At 45.9% G+C, this 20,905-nt stretch overlaps 1 protein-coding gene across 3 annotated transcripts in view; it reads left to right on the forward strand.

Annotated features, from left to right (window-relative positions):
• Window positions 1-20,905, forward strand: part of LOC142493916 (uncharacterized) — a 117,063-nt gene that overhangs the window by 26,992 nt on the left and 69,166 nt on the right. For 2 of the 3 annotated variants that reach the window (XM_075598651.1, XM_075598650.1), the window contains 2 exons: window positions 3,397-3,555; window positions 15,266-15,335. In XM_075598651.1, coding sequence (XP_075454766.1) covers window positions 3,419-3,555; window positions 15,266-15,335 — 207 coding nt within the window. In that variant the 5' untranslated portion in view covers window positions 3,397-3,418. The remainder of the gene's footprint in view (window positions 1-3,396; window positions 3,556-15,265; window positions 15,336-20,905) is intronic. The other variant, XM_075598652.1, reaches the window with a different exon arrangement.

The following is a 20,905-nucleotide window of genomic DNA, read 5'->3' on the forward strand; positions in this document are numbered from 1 at the left end:
AATAACAAATAATACAAATAACACATAATGGGAATAAGCACTTCAGACATACTTGTAATATTAGGAAAAGGAGTCCTTGCCCGAAGAGCTTACATATCTAAGGCCTCGGCCAGGCTCCCCACTGGCGTGCTGAGGCGCGCTGAGGCTCTGGGAAAGCGGGTGCTTTCCCTGGCCTTGCGGTTGCTTACTATGCGCGCCGTCAGGGGGCGGGCCGGGGGCGGGCCAGTGACAACACGAAGCTGGTTCACCCTCATTGGGCAAACCGCTCACGTGACCGGCCTGTCGCGTCGGCAAGCGGGGGAATTTTAAATTCCCCTAAGACCTGCGCTTCCGCAAGCACGCGGAAGCGTAGGCGAGCCCCTACTAAAGCCGCTCTAATTGCGGCTGTAGGGGCTCAGTGCTGAGCGGGAGCGCGCCTCAGTGCGCCTCCGCCAGCAAGCAGGGAACATAGCCGAGGCCTAAGTGAGTGCTCATTTGCATGTCATTACTAAGAATCCCTGGCTGCAGTGGAAACATTGTACGTCAAGAGACAATGGGGAAAAGCAGGTTTGTGGACCTGTCTGAGACATGTGAATGAGCTCACACGTGGTATTTTTATTTGCCTATTATATACAATGTGTATATGTGCATATGTGCATACAGTATGTGCATATGTATATATGTGAATATTGTGATGCGCACACCACGTTGCAGTCTCTTTTAGTCTCAATGTAAGGCAGAAAACACTGTAATTCTCTATATGGGTTTTATTTACAGGGATTAAATCATACACCAACAGGCCCACCGTCCCCTTAAGTCAAACAAATCATAAAATAAAATACCTATCCTTTTAGTGAAAGCTAACTACACCGTAGCAGTCGTACTCACTATTTGGATGGCCAGCTAAGCTGGTTCCCAGCCCCAAAACATGCCCTGGCATATGCAATCATGTACACAGTCTCTGTACACAACAATAAAGTGTTTTCCTGTTTGGAGCAGACATCCCCGCTTCAGCATGGCTTTGTGTCCTTTCCTGCTAGAGGAACGTGGCCCCACGTGAGCTCAGAGAAACTCTCCTCTGTATGTCCACTGTCAAGAACAGGACATCCCCACTTCAGCACGGTCTGTCATCTTTCCTGCTTTCCTCTGGGATTCATACCCAGGCAGTCCAAGCGGACTCTGCGATCACCATCCAGCGGGTACAAGGAACTGTGCCAGCCTTACTTGATGAGGAGCACTTCTCTGCCCCCCTCTCTGGGACAGCAATCTCTCCCTCTGTGACTCTTAGCATTGTCTCCGTGGCAGCATGGCAGCTCTCTGTGTTTGTCTTAAACACTTCCTTGTTCACTCAAGGAGCCCATTCTAATTAATTATGCAGCAGCTGTTACTGGCTACTCTGGGGAAGATTAACTCTGTGTAGACTGGAAAGCACACTTACTGCACTGTTCCAGCACCTAGAGGCACCTGATGGTATCACAATATATATAGATATGATGATTTAGTGTTTTTGTAATTTACCAAAAAATGACACGAATTATCCATTATGTTAAGATATTATATCAAGTGAATATTAGCTGACAATAGCAAATCAAGACAGATATTACAATTTTGGAAGAACAAAACAAGCTATTGGGAGACGAGAAATGAAAACCTGCCTGGCGTAGCTGGGAGGTCATATGAAGAAAATAAATTCATGCTCTGTCCTCTGATAGAAAAATGTCAGATCCACTTTTCCTTTCAAATGTAGCTCGTATGTCAGCAGTTCACAGCTGCTCCCGTTCACTGAAGGTTCTGAGTGATCTCAAGCCCCCCGAACAGGTCAGGTTTTCAGGATATCCCAGCTTCAGCACAGGTGGCTCAATAAGAGGCTTAGTCAAAGGCTGATTAAGCTACCTGTGCTGGAGCAGGGACTGATTGAGCCACCTGTGCTGAAGCAGGCACCGATTCAGCCCCCTGTGCTGAAGCTGGGATATCCTGAACACCTGACTTGGGTGAAGAGGGGGGGGGGCTGAGGACTGGAGTTGAGCACCCCTGTGTTAGACAATAGGTGCAGGAGACAGTGACGTTCTCCCTTGCTCTGACCCACAGACGGAAATAGATACAAAGGTACTGCTGGTCTTCATTAGATGCGGGAACTAGTACTATACCTGCTAAAGAGGTATAGTGGAAGGATACTGTATGTCAGGATCTTTAACTAGTTACCCGCAGGCCAAATGTGGCCGGAAATGGGCTTGGACTGGACCTTGGACTGTCTGCTCCTGCTAATTGCGGTAAAAAAATTTAAACTGCAGCTTCTAAGCTAAGATAATGTAACAAAGGTATGTCATAAAGCAGGGGTCCCCAAACATTTGTGCCCAAGGGCACACTACCGCCTTCAGGAGAGAGTGGTGGGCACAACCACTGCGCACGGACACATGCACACACAACAGACTTACAGCACAATTACGTTGGGGGGAGGCCTCATGTGCTGCTCGCAGCAGCTGTCGGCGGCACTGCAGTCGCTTGGCGGGGCGCCGTGGGCACCGCGTTGGGGACCCCTGCATTATAGCCTCACTGCGGGCTGAAGGAGCGACTCAGTGAGGAAAGGCACTGACTCGGAAAACAGCCGAACAATTCAAGAGGTGGACAGAGCACTTCAGGGTATTTAAATGAAGAGATTCACAGGGGGCTCACGTGTAAAAAATCAATTCTACGCGTTTCGGGCAAAAAGCCCTTTATCAAGGGGTACACCTGAAAACCTGATTCAAATCCGGTGTCAGCTCCTTGTGACCTTGGGTTAGTCACCTTATCTCCCTGCAACTCAGGCACCAACAAAATAGATTGTAAGCTCTACAGGGCAGTTACTTGGGGCTGCGAAAATTCTATGTATAGTGCTGCATACACCATCAGTGCTATACAGAACCAAACTATTGTTATCTCAGGACCACTGTGGCTGATAGAAATTAGACAGTACACCTGTTTAGCGCCACAACAAAAATATCCCATTTATGATGCTTAACTCTTTGAGTGCCAGAAGGGGGCCACGGAACTTCTCAGCATCGCTCACGGGATCGCGCCGTCACTGAAAAACGGAACAGCAGAGAAGGAGCGTTCCTCAGCCGGCCAGATCGCGTACAGCGCTCCGCAGAACACGCTCCCCCCCGAACAAAATGAGCAAATAGCATAGGACATGGCCCCAAAGACCTGGGGACAACAAAGCATATACCGTAGATCAAGTAACCCCTTCAGTGCCAGCAGTGCGTGGCAAAGCAATGTGATTACATTTTTCTAAGTGTTACTTTGATAAGTTGCTTAAAAATAGTTTTCAGCCCACTGTGTGACTGCCCGTTGAAGCATTTTGGCTGCTTCCTCACTATACGAGCGCCCCCTTGTTACAGAAATGGTTTATTCACATTTCCCGTCTTGTTTGTCTTCTAGAGGTTCTCTTGAATGTGATTCCATGGCTCCCTCTAGAGCTGAATTCCTGCAGTTCATTTATGGAGAGAGCAGCTCTGTCTCGCCCTCGTCGCTCTGCTTTGTTGCTGCCACTGTGCTGCTCTCAGTTCTGCTGCTCCTCCTGTGCTCGTTTCTCAACAGGTAAGTTCCAAAGACAACAAAACTCTTCACTGTCCCAAGTCTTTACAGGTGTGCAACGGTGCATGTATTAATAAACAGCCAAAGCTCAGTGCAATAACGCCAAGACTTAACCAATGTGTTAACCCTACGCTAATTTAGCATATTAGTATCTTAGTGAATAAGGCGTTACCTCTGGGAGTATATCGTTCATTCCTGTTTTAGGTAACCGTCACATTATTTCCCCTCATTTAACTTAATTTTGTGAATCTAGGCATAAAAGCATAAATGAATGGAAATTAAGGGCCAGATTACTTTTTTAATTACTTAATAATTAAGTCAAACAGTTCGAATTTTCCACTCCGAACAAGTTTTTTTCGTTCAGAACATTTCAACCAAATTTTTAAAAATGTATAGAAAAAAAATCCAAAATCATTGTAACATTTTTTTTTCAACCAGTAAAAGGCCTTGCCCTTAAACACATGCATGCATACACACACACACACACACACACACACACACACACACACACACACACACACACACACACACACACACACACACACACACACACACACACACACACACACACACACACACCCGCATACATACACACACACACGCATACACACACACACACACACACACAATATTTACAGCATTATACATTTAACAATAAAAGCGATGTTCATGAAACTGTTGGTCCTTGATGTTATTTAAAGGATGAGGTCCGGATTCAATATACCACAAAGTAGCCGTAAGCACCGTTATCAGCCGAACATTCCCACTGAAGCCTAAAGCAGTTTTCATCTGTTGACAGTGCTACCGACTGCTTTGGACATGTTGAATTACCCCCTAAAGGGCTGTTTCTATATGTGCCAAAGTGCCCGTAGATGGCCATATCTGCTGTTTTGGGACTTATAGAATGCAGCGTCTTTAATGAATAATAAGAAAGTGAATATTCCCTGAAAGTAATGTATATTTGTATTATTCTTCCCATTCAAGAAGGCTGTTGTCTATTACACTGGTGTGTTTCAAAGTTTTATTTTGTTGGATATTGATGTAGGTATAGAAGATTTGGCATATCTGTGTTTAGTTGGTGGCACCAGTGTCCCTGTATGTTATAATGGTTCACGAGTTACTGGTATGATATGGTACAGAAGTTATGTTATGATGTTACAAAGCTACATGTACGAAAGCTTGGTAAACGCTGGCCTTTTAGGTTTCACATAACATTTTGTTCATCAGATGCAACTCTTTCTTTAAAGCGGCAACCTCACTATGTTACAAATGGGAATACTAGATCATTTCCTTTCTAATTAACTTGCTGTGTAAATCTAGACGTCAACAAAATCTTTTTTCTTTACTCTTGTCTGCCGATATTAGTATTGTGTCCTATGAATCGCTGGAGGCCCTAAGACGTGGCAACTACGTCATGGGGTCTGGCGCTCCATGGGCTATGTCATGGCCTTTTAGCGCTCATTTTCCAGGGGAGATTGGGTTCGGCGCTCTGCCCTCGGACACCCAGAGAAACGGAAGAGCAGGAATCCTCCACTTCCATCATTTCCGGATTCAGTGACGCTGCGATCACGCGATCGTTCCGAGGAGCAGTCACGTGATTGTGATGTGCCGGGCGGGCTGTGGCACCCTGGAGTCGCAGCGCCTCCGGCACCCGCAGGGTTATTATAGAAAAGAAAATATTCTTTTATTTCTAGTCCTCTAGTTAAAATGTGTTTTCTACGTCTTTCCACTGGTAAAAAAAAAAAGGATTTTGAGTAGCTTCAGTCAAAAATCCCAGTATGGCTACAACCCATGAGTTGTAAAAAGGGGGATCCCATTTCCCATTAATGACTAATCTTTTTTATGTTCATTGGTCCCCCTTTGGTTTATCTTTCCATGTTTCTCATCTCTGCGCAGTTTCTGAGCCAAAAACTTGATGCATTTTAAATACATTTCTCCAATATACACAAGTTGCATGCCAACAGTCACACAACGCTCAGTTTCTGGATAAGTTGCGAACATCTTGAGGGTCTTTAAGATCATAAAACCTCTTAAATTCTTAGCAGCTGTCATGACTGAGAAAGTAATATGCAAACACCAGCTCCTTGCCAGCTGAAGTCTCCAATCTGCTTTTTTTTAAAAAAAAAATGATATATTGTAAGAGATGTGTGCAGAGGTACATTTAATGGAGACTGATTAGGGTGAAATTAAATCCCGGCTTTATTGCGCCTGTTCCTTTAACAAGGCAAAACATTAAAAATAAACAAAATGTAGGCCTGCTCCACTTTGGAGAAAATCTAAACCTTTACTCTAGCCCTCTGGGTGGGTAGCTGAGCTGATTAGCACCCCAAACATATATATATAGACTAGCTTTTGTACCCAGCTTCGCCCGGGGAATGTATATCCCCCCCCCCTGTTGGTACATCTCCCCCCGCTGCCGGCACACCCCCCCTGCCCCTCCCTCACCTCCACTGCCGGCACATCTCCCCACGCTGCTGCCGCATCTCCCCGCTGCTTCCGCATCTTCCCTCGCTGTCGACACATCTCCTCGCCCCCCTTCCCCCCGCTGCCGGCACACTTCCCCGCGGAGCTTTAGGCTGCGGCCACGCTGCCGCTGAGCTCGCTCATGCTTGAGAGCGGTGACGTCACCAGCTCTCCAAGCATGAGCGATCGGCTGTCCTGCAATTTTTTTTAGAGCAGGAGTGGGGGGCTGGCTATTAGGGGAGGGGGCTGTCTCTGTGTCTGTGTGTGTGTGTGTCTGTCTATGTGTGTCTGTCTCTGTGTGTTTGTCTCTGTGTGTGTCTCTATGTGTCTGTATGTGTGTCTGTGTGTGTGTCTGTCTATGTGTGTCTGTATATGTGTGTCTGTCTCTGTGTGTGTTTGTCTCTGTGTGTGTCTCTCTATGTCTGTGTGTCTCTTACTCCATTTTCTTCCCCCCCCCACTCACTCTGTTTTCTACCCCACCTCACTCCATTTTCTTCCCCCACCTTACTCCGTTTCCTCCCCCCTCTCACTCCATTTTCTCCCCCCCACTCACTCCGTTATCTCCCCCCCTCACTCACTCAATTTTCTCCCCCTCACTCACTCAATTTTCTCCCCCCTCACTCCATGTTCTCCCCCTCACTCTGTTTCCCCCCCACTCACTCCGTTTCTCCCCCCTCACTCACTCTGTTTCCCCCCCCCGCTCACTCCGTTTCCCCCCCCCACTCACTCTGTTTTCTCCCCCCAATCCATTTGCTCCCCCCTCACTCACTCACTCCATTTTCTCCCCCCTCACTCATTCCATTTTCTCCCCCCCCACTCACTCCGTTTTCTCCCCCCCACTCAGTTTTCTCCCCCCACTCTGTTTTCTCCCCCCTCACTCACTGTCTTTTCCTCACTGACTCCGTTTTCTCCCCCCTCACTCACTGCGTTTTCTCACCCCTCACTCCGTGTTCTCCCCCTCACTCACTCCGTGTTCTCCCCCTCACTCACTCTGTTTTCTCCACCTACACTCACTCCGTTTTCTCCCCCCTCCACCGCTGCAGAACATCTCCCCTGCACATCTCACATCAGACACAAATAGCACTGAAGCACTGACGCTCCCCCTCCCTTAGTAGCCCCGCCCCCCGCCCCCCCGCTCCTGCACTAAGAGATTTGCTGGACATTAGAATGTCCATAATTTGGGAGGCGAGTCACATTGGAAGCTCAAAATAGTTGCGTTGACCTACAAATCCGCAGCAGAATATACAGTGAACGTTTTGTTGTGCTACATGGTGCCGTTTGTGAGATATCGATGTTTCTGACATACAAACAAATGGAAAACTTACAATTATAGTATAGATATACAGCAGTCCAACAAGAAAGTCTCATCTGTTCTTGTAGCTGTAGGGGAAGGCCTCTCTGCTCTCCTGGGTCAGCACTCTTGTGTGCTATGGAAATGTCCATGGCCAGGTATAGGTCTTGTCTCCTTGTCTTGCTGTCAGCATACAGTCCTTCTGTGTGCATCAAGACATCATCTTTCCTCAGGTCAGCCCAGTTGTGGGCTTAGGAAAATCTCTGCTGTGTCTCACATGAGGTTTTATTACAGAGCTTTCATTAGTAGAGGTGGAGACTAGTTAATTGAGTGGCTGCAATTAACTATCTCTCTGTTGGATTCTCAGAGCTCTGAGGCTGCTTTATATAAACAGGGATAAGTCCCTGTTACATACAGTATATGTAACCGGTTCCCCCACCCTCTGGGAGAATCACTGCGATTACCTTGTGATGGTGCTACCTACTTACTGCAGGGGAAAACCCGGATTAACCTTAACACTGCCTGCACTGGTACCAGTATGTGTTAGGCATGGCAGATTAGTAGCCAAGAGAACACTCCCCCATGTGAAATCTCACGGACCCCTCTGAGAACTCAATTTATACACCATCCTTAAATTGAAATAACATAGAACAATATTTACAATGTATGGCATAACAGTTCATATCATACAGTTTTAACCAATGAGGTATGTCTGAACCCCTCCTTTAACATGGAGAACCCATACCCCCTTCAATAATAATGTTTCGGTCAGGCTTCTTAACTAACCTGTCCTCTTGGTCAGGAACATTAACAGAGTACACAATCTTTGGACCTCGCTCAGGAATATATTCTACCCAGTCCAGGTAGATATTTCTCCCTACTCTCCAGACTCGCATTAGATAACACATTTTATCTTCACTGAAGTACTTAGAAATACTACACCTAGAGGCTAAGTATTCTAGGACACCTTCCCACAACCAATCCTCTGGCTTATATCTCTCTCATTATAGGCTCAAGGACAAATGGGCAATCATACCCATGGGACTGATGGTAACTTTGAACTATTAACTGGTCTGCCTGGCTGAGTTTGGTTAATTTTTGGCCACAGACCTGGCCCGGTAGCACCTACTGTAAAACAGTGGTTCATAAAAGGGTTGTTCGTGACGGGTTAGGGTTAAGCCGGTTGGTTGTATCAACCCTAGTTTAATTTCACGTTTAAATCTTAGTTGGCTAGTTCCGCAAGCCGGGAGATTTCCCGGCTTGCTACCCAAATCCCCTCGGCGTGCCGCGCGCCACCGATGCGCGGTCACGCTTCATCGGGTGCCTGTGCCCCATGCGCGCGTGCCCAGGGCTCCCCGAGGGAGCCCTGGTGTCCCGCGATGTGGGGGACGGCGGTGGGGGGTTCTGGGGGACCTGGCGGACCCGGAGAGGGGAGGGGAGGGGGAAGCCCCGATCGTAGGACCGCTCCTCCGAGGCTTGTCCCGTGCGCGCGCCCGGTTACTGTCGCGGCCGAGACCGGGTAAAGGTAAGAATAAACTAGGCCGTGACAGTATCTCTTTCTGATGGCCTCTGCCGTCTCTCTGCCGCAGAGAACTCTCCATTCTCCCACCAATGATCCACAGTGGGTCAGCAAGAACCGTGTTGCTAAACAGCAAGAACCGTGTCCGGTTCATATGATGGACATACCCTTGAAACATGGGGTCCCACCACGACAATACCTTCCCCACATTTGCATTATACTCAGACATATTAGATTCAGAGGTTGCTCTAGATAGTGTCCCTGACCTGTCTGACCTTTCTGACCCTTCTCTGCAGAAAGCCATGTAGTTAGTCATCCCTCCCCAGCAGGATCACCATCAAACCAACCCCAGTTTATCCAGTCCTGGGAGGATTTAGCTACATCATGATTGTCCTGGGCAATGTCAGTGGGGGCCTTAAGCTCTGCTATGTCTCTGGTTGTGGCAGTCTTGGTATGTCTTCCACGGCCTTTTACCGCTAGTATTTGGTGCTTATTAGGGTCTACAGAGCCCTTACACCCTCGGCCCTTGGCTCGATCGTGGTGCCTCTGTAAAGTCAAGTCAGTTGGGGCCTTACTCAGCGGAGCGGGTATAGCACTGTTCTCCTCCACCCCGGAGGTCGCTTCCTCGATGACAACATCCGGTTGCACGGGAAGGGTGCTGCCGTCTGCGGTGTGGAACGAAGTACCAGCTGGTACCTCTCTGATGGATACCTTGGATGGATTCGTTTGAGGTGCATGAATTGACCCAATGGTATATTGTCAATCCATCTCCTCTTGTCGTTAGTGGATGCTAACAATAGGTTGTTGGTATCAACCTCTTTAAAGAACGTCCTGGTGGTTATATTACCACCAGGACCAATCTCCAAGTGCAAGTCCAAATAATCTATTTTCGAAGCATTTAAAGTATAAGTCAATTTTAAAATAAAACGGTTTTCACAAAGGTATTGATAAAATGGCTCTAAAAACTCCTCATCACCATCCCAAATACAAATGATATCATCTATAAATCTCCGCCACACAATTACTTGTGTGGCGAAGGGATTATGGGACCAAATACATTTCTGTTCCCAGAAACCCATGTACAGGTTTGCGTAACTGGGGGCAAAACAAGTCCCCATATCAGTCCTGCAGACCTGCACATAGAACTGGGAAAGGAATAAAAAATAGTTATGAGTGAGCATGTAATTAATGGATTTATAAACAAAATCTCCAGTTAAAGGATTGAGTGTACCATCATTCTTGAAATAAGAATCCACCACATCCGATCCCAGAGCATGTGCTATGTGTGTATAAAGCGAGGTGACATCAAGTGTCTCTCCACTTTATCTCTGATATCAAATTCAGGACTGATGTAGTGTCTTTTAAATAAGACGGGAGCACACTCACATACTTCTGAAGGAAAGGATCCACATATTGAGATAGATTGGATGTGATGGACTGTATTCCAGATACTATTGGCCTACCTGGGGGGTTGACAAGGGATTTATGAATCTTAGGGAGGTGGTAAAAAATTGGGATTTTTGGGTTCTCTGTCAATAAAAAATTATATTAGTTTTTATTCAGAATAGTTAATTGGAATGTTTCATCCAGTAGAACCTTAAGTTCTTCAACATATTTCGTAGTTGGATCATTCTTAAGTTTAGCATAGAACATAGTATCCTTAAGAAGTCTCAATGCTTCTTGTTCATAAACTTCACGATTCTGTAGAACAATCCCACCCCCCCTTGTCAGCTTGTCTGATAAAAAAAATCTTCAAGGTAATGATGATTTAATTAACGCCTGGTGTTCTTTAAAACGCAAATTATAATGTGACCTATTTCATTTAAAATCACTCACCATATTTGAAAATTCATTATTTACAATATTAAAATAGTGGATATAATAGACCACGTGCATCTCTCTGGGACCAGGGCAATGATTCTAAGCCTCGACGCTGAAAAAGCGTTCGACAGGATCAAGTGGTCCTTCCTAGACCAGACCATGCTGAGGTTTGGATTCTCAGGACCTTTCCTGGAAGGAGTGAGAGCTCTTTACCATAACCCAACAGCATATGTCAAATTGGCAGGTGGGTTCTCGGATCCAATAAAGATCAGAAATGGGACCAGACAGGGCTGCCCACTCTCCCCTCTATTATTCGCCTTAACTATAGAGCCCCTAGCAGCTAAGATCAGGGACGAACCCAACATAAAAGGTATTCAAATTGGAGATAGAGAACACAAAATTTCGCTGTTTGCAGACGATGTGATCTTGACCCTCGCGAACCCCCATACCTCCCTCCCTAACCTTCAACGACACCTGACTCAATTTGGCCAAGTATCTGACTACAAAGTAAACATGGACAAATCTGAGGCCCTAAATTTATCCCTCCCCCCCAGGACTGGAGCCTTATACAAGCCAACTATAAATATCGCTGGAGCTCCACCCACATTAAATACTTAGGTGTCAAAATCTCCAATTCCTACAGCTCCCTATACCAATATAACTACCCCTCTCTATTTAACCAGATCAAAAAAGACCTAGAGATCTGGAAAAAACACCAAATCTCGTGGTTTGGGAGAATCACGGCAGTAAAAATGAACGTTCTCCCAAGACTGTTATATAACTTCCAAACCCTTCCAATACCGGTCCCACAAACAGCGCTTAAAAACATGCAGTCTCTAATTCTCCAATTCATTTGGAACGACAAAAGGCCCAGAGTCCCTCGGTCAGTGATGCTCTCGTCTAGAGAAAGAGGAGGTGTGGGGGTCCCCGACCTTGCAAAATATTACATCGCCGCACAGCTGAAGCAGGCTGTAGTTTGGAATTGCGACCCGGCCCTAGCTTCATGGTTAGAGATAGAGTCTCACTACGCCTACCCCCTCTCCTTCCAAATGGCAATGTGGCCCACTGGCAGCAGAGGGGCTAAACCACCAAGGTTTGCCCTGGGAGCAATGAGATGCACGTGGGAGGTATGGCTTAAATGTAGAGGGAAGTACGGTCTGGTAGCATCCCCCTCACAGCTCACTCCCATCTTCGGGAACCCCAAATTCCCTCCAGGGTGTTCCCCAAGTCAATTTGACCAATTTCAGGGTCACAACATTAGGATGGTGGCCGATCTGCTGCAGAAAGATGAGATCGCTACTTTTAAGGTGATAAGGGATAAATACGAGATACAGGGCCTCCACCTATTTAAATATCTGCAAGTGAGACACTTTCTTTTATCCCTCTCACCAACTTCCAAATTTCCTAAACTAACCAGATTTGAAACCCTCTGCGCCAAAACAACCTACCAAAAAGGCCTGATCTCCCAAATATATAAAGGATTAGAGCCCCCTTCTAGCCCACCCAACCATCGATATATGCAACGATGGTCCGAGGAATTGGGCCTCTCAATAGATCCGGAGGATTGGGAGGAGATCTGGGAGCAAGCCTCTAAAACCTCAATTTGCACAACAATAAAAGAAAACATATACAAAATCCTATTCCAATGGTACCTGACCCCCGCTAGGCTGAGCCAGATCTACCCAGGCGCAGTTGATCTGTGCTGAAGGGGATGTGGTCAAAAGGGGGACATGGCCCACATTTGGTGGTCATGTCCGGAGATTCAGAAATTCTGGGCCATGATCCAGAGGCTCATACGAGAGGTCACGGGACTAACCCTACCCTTGGACCCGATGACCCTGGTGCTGAACAAACCTGTTGATGACCTCCATCCACCGATGTCCAGACTTATAACGGCCATATTGACGGCGGCCAGATGTTCCATTGCTGCCGCTTGGAAGCAGACAAAAGCCCCCTCTAGAACCACTGTTACTAGCAGAATCAACGAAGTTATGACGATGGAGAAACTGACCGCCCTGCTCCAAAAGAAAATACCCCAATTTCTAAATACCTGGGACCCGTGGCTAACAAAATAAACATACTCATATGCAGTCGCGGAGGTAGGAGCGCGCCACCCATCCCCCCCTCTCTCCTAGGTTCCCCCCCTCCCCCCCGCACCCCTGTTTGTCTTTCCCCCTCCCCCCCCCATCTTCCCCCTCCCCTCCATATCCCCACACCCAAGAAAATGGAAAATGTTAAAGGGTCACTTTCAGATTGTTAAAAGCACCACTGTCATGGGATCATGACACCCCTGTATGTACTGTTTGACATGATTGTGCCCAATAAAAAAATTGAGACAAAAAAAAAGAGGCATCTATAAAACTCCCTTTGGATTGTGCTGGGTAAAATTTTGACTGGGATTTAAAATTGGTGTGGTAACATTCTTGAACATCACTTTCCACCACAGTAGCTGAATCACTAATAACACGTGGTGAAATAACACTGTCCTCAGTAATTTAAAAAAAATGACGCTTCAGCGTAAGATTCCTAGTAAATTTATTAAGGTCTGTAAAAAGTTGAAACCGATTAGGGGCACAAGTTTCAGCAAACGAGAGACCTCTTCTCAGGACACTTTGTTCAATGTCCGTGAGTATATCTGTAAATTGTGTAAGGTAGTAAAATGAAAGCAGGATGTCATTTACTCCCCAGAATTTTTCACACATGGCTTCTCCATTTTGGCTTTATTTTTGTTAAATAAATCATGACACGATGTAATGTGTTGTTGTTCATCTGAGATTGTATTTACCTATTTTTAAGACCTGCTAAGGAACAGATGATTGTTATTATGTCCTTATATGTAAAATTATAGAATTCAAAGAGGGTGTACTTTCTTTTTCACACAACTGTATTATTGGATATTTTTCTCATGGAGAAAGCAAGATTGTTGGGCTCTGAGAAATACATGGGCAACATGAACTACAGTATAGGACAATTCTTGTGGATCCATTAATACTGCAACAGGTCTACAAGGCAACATATCAAGTTCATATGTGACATGCTAATACAGCTCAACCCCATTATAACACGATCCGTTACAACATGAATCCGCTTATGCAAGCGTGGCTCCCAATTTTCATATTGATGAATACTTTACAACACGATTATTGGTATCTTAAATACTTTATTGTACAACTAGCTGATATACCCGGCGCTGCCCAGGATTTAATGTTCTGGCTCCCCCTCTCTCTCTCTCCCTTCCACTGTCTCCCGCCTCTCTTTCTCCCCCGTTCACACCAATACGCCCCCCCCCTTTCACAGCTCCGTCACCCCCCCCTGCCCAGTTCACATCTCCGATGGGTGGGTGGTTTGGTGACTGGGTGGGATCGTGACTGGGTCGATGAGTGGGTGGGTTGGTGACTGACTGAGTGGGTGACTTTGACTGAGTGGGTGACTTTGACTGAGTGGGTGACTTTTACTGAGTGGGTGACTTTGACTGAGTGGGTGACTTTGACTGAGTGGGTGGGAGACTTACCTTGACCAGGTGGGTGGGAGACTTACCTTGACCGGGTGGGTGGTGGTTCCTGGCGGCAAACGGTTCCCCTCCTGGCCCTGATATCTCCGTGGCGTGAGGGGGGGGGGGGGGGCAAGAGTGGCAGGCTGTGGCAGGAGGGCCGCGCTTCCCCTTCGTTCCTCATTGGGAGCGAGGGGGGAGGAGCCTGGAGTTGTCGGCTTGGGCAGGAGGGCTGCGCCGCGCTTCCCCTCCATCAGGGAGCCAGTGCAGGGTGGCGAGGGTGAGGGCCGCGCCGCGCTTCCCCTCCGTCCGGGAGCCGGTGCAGAGCGGTGAGGGGGGGAGGGGGGTGGTGGTGGTGTGTGTGTGTGTGTGTGTGCGTGTGGCTGCGGGTGAGGAGAAGAGAGTGTCAGTTGGGTGACGTCATAGAGGCACCAATCTGAATGGCCAGAGGCTGAGGACCAATCAGATTCGCCGCATCTAGCACCAGACTCACAAGATTCAGTTTTATTATATATAGATGCATGCAATTATACATTATTCCTATCGTGATCCGCTTATATCACGATGTTATTCTTTGGACCCCAAGCACAGCGTTATAAGGGGTTTGAGCTGTATATTACAGAGCACCAATCCATCTTTAGCAGTAGCATCAGAAGTGAATAGGCTTCTTTTCTTTTATCTTTGATATAATAAATTACTTAGATGAAAAGGTTAATGTTAGTTTAGACCTGGTGGTATCATTGACCCATGAAAAACAATTAAAATAATGTTGGTTTAGCATGAACTGATTTAGACATTCCGTAAAAAAAAAAAGTTTGACCAGGAATTCTTCCCATTACTCCTCCACTCCATCTCTATATATGTGTTATTAACCTAAGCAAAATGAATGCACCGACAGACAATGCTGTAATACCATCAACTTCTTTATATTAGTAGATTCAAGCCCCCTTATGGTTCTCTGTTTGGTCCTTATGGCCACTAGAACTTTGCTCTCTATTATGCTAAACTCCCTGTGCTGATGAAAGAACCTAACAAGAAAAGTTATACAGCCTATGTGTTTTGAAGAACCCTCCAACACTTTTTCCCAAATAAAAGAAATGACTTTAATCTGTAATCTATTCTTTTACAGGTTCAAGAGAAATAAAGGTTATATCATGGACAATCCAACGCCGAGACCATCATCCCAACTCATAAAAATTGTAAGTTTCTTGATTGTTGGATAAATTGCTCTCTAAGGCGATACATGGCTTTCACAGCTGGTTTCATTTCGACATTGCTCTGTTGTTCAGTTCTATGGTGTAGAACCACAATGAAGAACCTTTTGAACGATGTGTGCTGAACATTCAGTTGATGTGATGAATGGGGTTTGATATCTCCTGCATTTCTACGCTACTGTACGCTTTTATTTTGGGTACATTTGTGGTAGGAAAAGCACCATACGTACTTCTTAAATCACAACCCATTGCTGGGCCCCCTGGCAGCAAAGGAAGAAGAAGAGGAGGGCTATGAAAGTATTGGATAGCCGACATGCCAGCATGGCCACTTGCCAGAATTGGCACGAGTGCCACAGGTTTACTAGTCTAGGGTTACCAGGTGTCCAGTATTGAACCGGACTGTCCTGTATTTGGACACTCTGTCCAGTAAAGAATGAGAGGTAATACTGGACATGTATGTGTCTCTGGTATTACCTCTCTGGACACAGTGACCTGACCGGCTTGGGGGGCCGTGGAATTTCCCAGAGCAGGGAGAGAGCAGGGCTGATGCTAGGGGGCTGGACCGCTTCCTCCATCTTGATTGGCTGCATTACCCAGCAGCAGTCAATCAGGAGGAGGTGGCAGGAGCCTGGGGGTGGGGTCATGGAGAGGAGGAAACAGCATGGAGCAGAGAGAGGTGAGAGGGGTGTGTGTCATGGTGTCTAATATTTTTGGAGATGCCACCTGGCAGCCCGTACTATAACTGGCATAGAAAAAAACTAAACATTGCATAGTCCCATAGTGCAGTCATTTGACAAGCATAAAAATTGCTTTAAAAATATTTACCAATCATGCCTTTTAAGATGCTTGATCATTAAACAGATATGCCATGTTTCCTTTATAGGCTCCAGGGAGACGAAGAAAAATCCAAGAGCTTGGGATGAGGGGAGATTATGTTTTAGGCGGTAATATGGCAATAGGTGGGGTCCTAAAAGAACCATAATTCCCTGATCTTTTAATTATATAAACTATGCCTCCTTAGTGCACACTCCCATATTTACCATCTTACGTTCACGCTGGAGGTATGTCAAGGTTCTGAGTTTTCTTCACAAACATTGAGAATTTATATTTTTCTTTTTAAATTAACGCCAGGGCAAAAAAGGTTGTTGATCTTTTTGTTCTGTTCAACAACATTAAAAAAAAACCCTACTGTGTTTTTCAAAAATTCACTTTTCTATGACAGTTGGTGCCCTTGTAAGTTTTGTTAAAATGTTAATCAAACCTGTGAAGAGGCATGGTGATATTTAACACATTGTGTGAATCATGTGAAAAAGGAAAGGAGGATACCTGGCGCTTAAAGAGTCACTGTGTCCTTATGAAACAGTCTGATCTTTAAAGAGTGTCTCAAAGTCCAAAACTTGAAGTGGATGGCTGTAGTTTTTCTTCACTGCTGCTGTTCTTCAATACACCTGAAATTGATAAAAGGGTACACCATTGCGCAGTACTACTGATGTTTGATGTTAACCCCTTATTGCCAACTTCCCCAGTGTGGACTGAATACACTTACAGGAGTGTTTCTTTCAGGATACAGTGGAGACAATCTGTGCTTTATTCCCTTTCCGTTCTTTATACACCACGAATCCCCTGGGTGCTTCCTTTGTCTCTTGGGATTTCGTGATTCCCAGAATCACCCGAACTCCACGAGCCCCCAGACAAGGATTTGAACAATAGCAAAGAAGGGGGTCACAAATTTATTAAAAAACGGCTTCAACAAGCCTAAAAATGGCTGATTAGCCTGCACTAAAAACAAGTGGATGGTTACTCACATGTACTCACATGAATCAAAACTTCATAAGGATGCCGTCCGCAGCTTGTGCCTCCTGTGTTTGCTCCGGATGAGAAGGGCTCTCTCACAGCATAACTTCTCCGGTTAGGTGTAATAGAGTCTCTCCCTCCACTGGGCTGCGTTCCGGATTGCAACCGAGGGTTCTGGCAGACTCCTCACCTCTCAAACCACAGTTGCTGCACTGTACTGCTCTCACGGGATCCTAACTCCTCCCACCCTAACGCGTTTCGTGACGTAGGCACGCCACTTTCTCAAAGGAATCCTTTGAGAAAGTGGCGTGCCTACGTCACGAAACGCGTTAGGGTGGGAGGAGTTAGGATCCCGTGAGAGCAGTACAGTGCAGCAACTGTGGTTTGAGAGGTGAGGAGTCTGCCAGAACCCTCGGTTGCAATCCGGAACGCAGCCCAGTGGAGGGAGAGACTCTATTACACCTAACCGGAGAAGTTATGCTGTGAGAGAGCCCTTCTCATCCGGAGCAAACACAGGAGGCACAAGCTGCGGACGGCATCCTTATGAAGTTTTGATTCATGTGAGTACATGTGAGTAACCATCCACTTGTTTTTAGTGCAGGCTAATCAGCCATTTTTAGGCTTGTTGAAGCCGTTTTTTAATAAATTTGTGACCCCCTTCTTTGCTATTGTTCAAATCCTTGTCTGGGGGCTCGTGGAGTTCGGGTGATTCTGGGAATCACGAAATCCCAAGAGACAAAGGAAGCACCCAGGGGATTCGTGGTGTATAAAGAACGGAAAGGGAATAAAGCACAGATTGTCTCCACTGTATCCTGAAAGAAACACTCCTGTAAGTGTATTCAGTCCACACTGGGGAAGTTGGCAATAAGGGGTTAACATCAAACATCAGTAGTACTGCGCAATGGTGTACCCTTTTATCAATTTCAGGTGTATTGAAGAACAGCAGCAGTGAAGAAAAACTACAGCCATCCACTTCAAGTTTTGGACTTTGAGACACTCTTTAAAGATCAGACTGTTTCATAAGGACACAGTGACTCTTTAAGCGCCAGGTATACTCCTTTCATTTTTCACAGTCCTTTATGCAAATTGAGATATTTGCTTTGTGGGAAACCTATGGCAGCTTTGACCTCTTGTTAATCACATTTGGTATTTGTTTTTCACGTGTATTTCACACATATCTAGGTTTAGCGCTTGAGTTAGGGTTTCACACTTTTTTAATTCATTGTGTGAATCATACTATATGGTTCCCTAAGGCAGGGGTGCGCAAACTTTTCAGTTCGCAACCCCTGTCTGTGCTCCCCCTTGCCTGCACCCCCACTCCCCCAACACCTCCTTACCTGCTCTCTGGCTCCACGTGTCATATGACGTCATGTGACGCATTGCCATTTGACCCCGCGCGTCATTTGACGCTGCGTTGTCATGGTGACGCGTCACTGAAGGGCCCGGCAGAGAGTAGGTATGGGAGGTTGCAGCGGCCTCGCGCCTCCCCCGGCATTTAATTTACGTGTGGGGCTCTGCAACCGCCGCATCCCCTTAGAAAATCCTGTACCCCCCCCTCCGTTTGCACACCTCTGCCCTAAGGGAAATTTACTTGCGACATAAAGTCCAAACTTGGCCATGAGGGAAGTTTGCATATGAGTATGTACAGTATGTTATGTCTAGCACAGTCACGTTAGATGTAGATATAGTTACGGACCCATCAAATATTTCATTCCAATTTCCAGTGACTCAGAACTTCGGAATAAATAATGAAATCCAGATGAAACTTTCTTGCACTTCTCTTCGTGGTTCTACGCAAGTGCAGTTGAATATTGCTGGGTGATACAGCAATGGGTGGCCCAAGAATATAAAGAGTTTGAAACACTGAGCTTACAACTCAGCCAATTTACAGTTATATGTAAAGGTGCAATCCCACCTAGCCGTCTAGAAAACAAGCTTTAGTAAAGAATAACAGTCTAATTGGCTTCCCTAGACAAATCGAACCATGCTAATAGCAACTATTTGGCTCCTTTAATTTTTTTGAAAATAAATTACACAGTAATGATCAATCAAGTGTTTTCTTTACCCTTATCTCACCCTGTTCCTACCAGAGAGCCAATAAAGATAAGTAGGAAAGTGCTGTGTGAGCACTTACTAAACACAGAGTGACCTTCCACATAACATCGCTTTGAGGGGGACCTTGCTTGTCTCTCCAATGCATGTTCGTGGCCAATGAAAGGGTTAAAACTGGCAATGAACATTATGCCTCATGTCTTTCCTATTGTGATGTTTGCAGGAATAAATGGTGAAACAAAGCACACAAGCAAAAAAGGAGCAGGAAGGACCCAGAATCAAAAATAGAATAAAAGGGCACTTTAATGTGACAAACGACCCATCCAACGCGTTTCGAACGTCACAGCGTTCTTTTTCAAGGATAAAACATAGTGTAATACCATCTATTAAATACCCTCTTACCTGCAGGCAGATTCGCGCCCAAAAACGGACGCACGATGACGTCATGACGCAATGTGCGTCATCGCGCATGCGCAGAGCGATCCGGCGCATTGCGTCATTTTTGGCGCGAATCTGCCTGCAGGTAAGAGGGTATTTAATGGATGGTATTACACTATGTTTTATCCTTGAAAAAGAACGCTGTGACGTTCGAAACGCGTTGGATGGGTCGTTTGTCACATTAAAGTGCCCTTTTATTCTATTTTTGATTCTGGGTCCTTCCTGCTCCTTTTTTGCTTGTGCGCTTTGTTTCACCATTTATTCCTGCTTACTACAATATTGGAAGCTGCACAGCCTGCCTACCACTCCTAGGATTTGTGAGTATTGCTTATTATTCAGGGGAACCTGCCAATGTATGTATGTATGTATGTCTTTATTTGTATAGCGCCATAAAATGTACATAGCGCTTCACAGTAGTAATACATGTCATATAAATAGCAAATATAAATAACACATCATGGGAATAAGTGCTTCAGACATACTGTAAAAGTAACATTAAGGAAGGAGTCCCTGCTCCGAGGAGCTTACAATCTAATTGGTAGGTAGGGAGAACGTACAGAGACAGTAGGAGGGAATACTAGTAAGTGCGTCTGCAGGAGGCCAAGCTTTGTGTCATGTGTCCATGATTATCCAGTGCTACTCATATGCTTCTTTAAGCAGATGTGTCTTAAGGTGGGTCTTAAAGGTGGATAGCGAGGGGGCTAGTCGGGTATTGAGGGGAAGAGCATTCCAGAGGTGTGGGGCAGAAAGTGAGAAAGGTTTAAGGCGGGAGAGAGCTTTAGATACAAAGGGGGTAGAAAGAAGACATCCTTGAGAAGAACGCAAGAGTCGTGATGGTGCATAGCGAGAAATTAGGGCTGAGATGTAATGAGGGGCAGAAGAATGTAAAGCTTTAAAAGTGAGCAGTAGAATTGAGTGTGAGATACGCGATTTAATCGGAAGCCAGGAGAGTGATTTCAGCAGGGGAGACGCTGAGACAGAATTAGGAAAGAGTAGAGTGATTCTGGCAGCAGTGTTTAGGATAGATTGTAGGGGAGACAGGTGAGAGGTAGGAAGGCCGGACAGCAGGAGGTTGCAGTAATCGAGACGTGAGAGAATGAGGGCCTGAGTCAGAGTTTTAGCAGTTGAGTAACAGAGGAAAGGGCGTATCTTTGTGATATTGCGGAGGAAAAAGCGACAAGTTTTAGAAACGTTTTGAATATGAGAGGAGAATGAGAGAGAGGAATCAAGTGTGACCCCTAGGCAGCGTGCTTGGGCTACTGGGTGAATGA

This window comes from Ascaphus truei, chromosome 4 (assembly GCF_040206685.1).
Source record: "Ascaphus truei isolate aAscTru1 chromosome 4, aAscTru1.hap1, whole genome shotgun sequence".
In the NCBI taxonomy this organism is placed as follows: domain Eukaryota; kingdom Metazoa; phylum Chordata; class Amphibia; order Anura; family Ascaphidae; genus Ascaphus; species Ascaphus truei.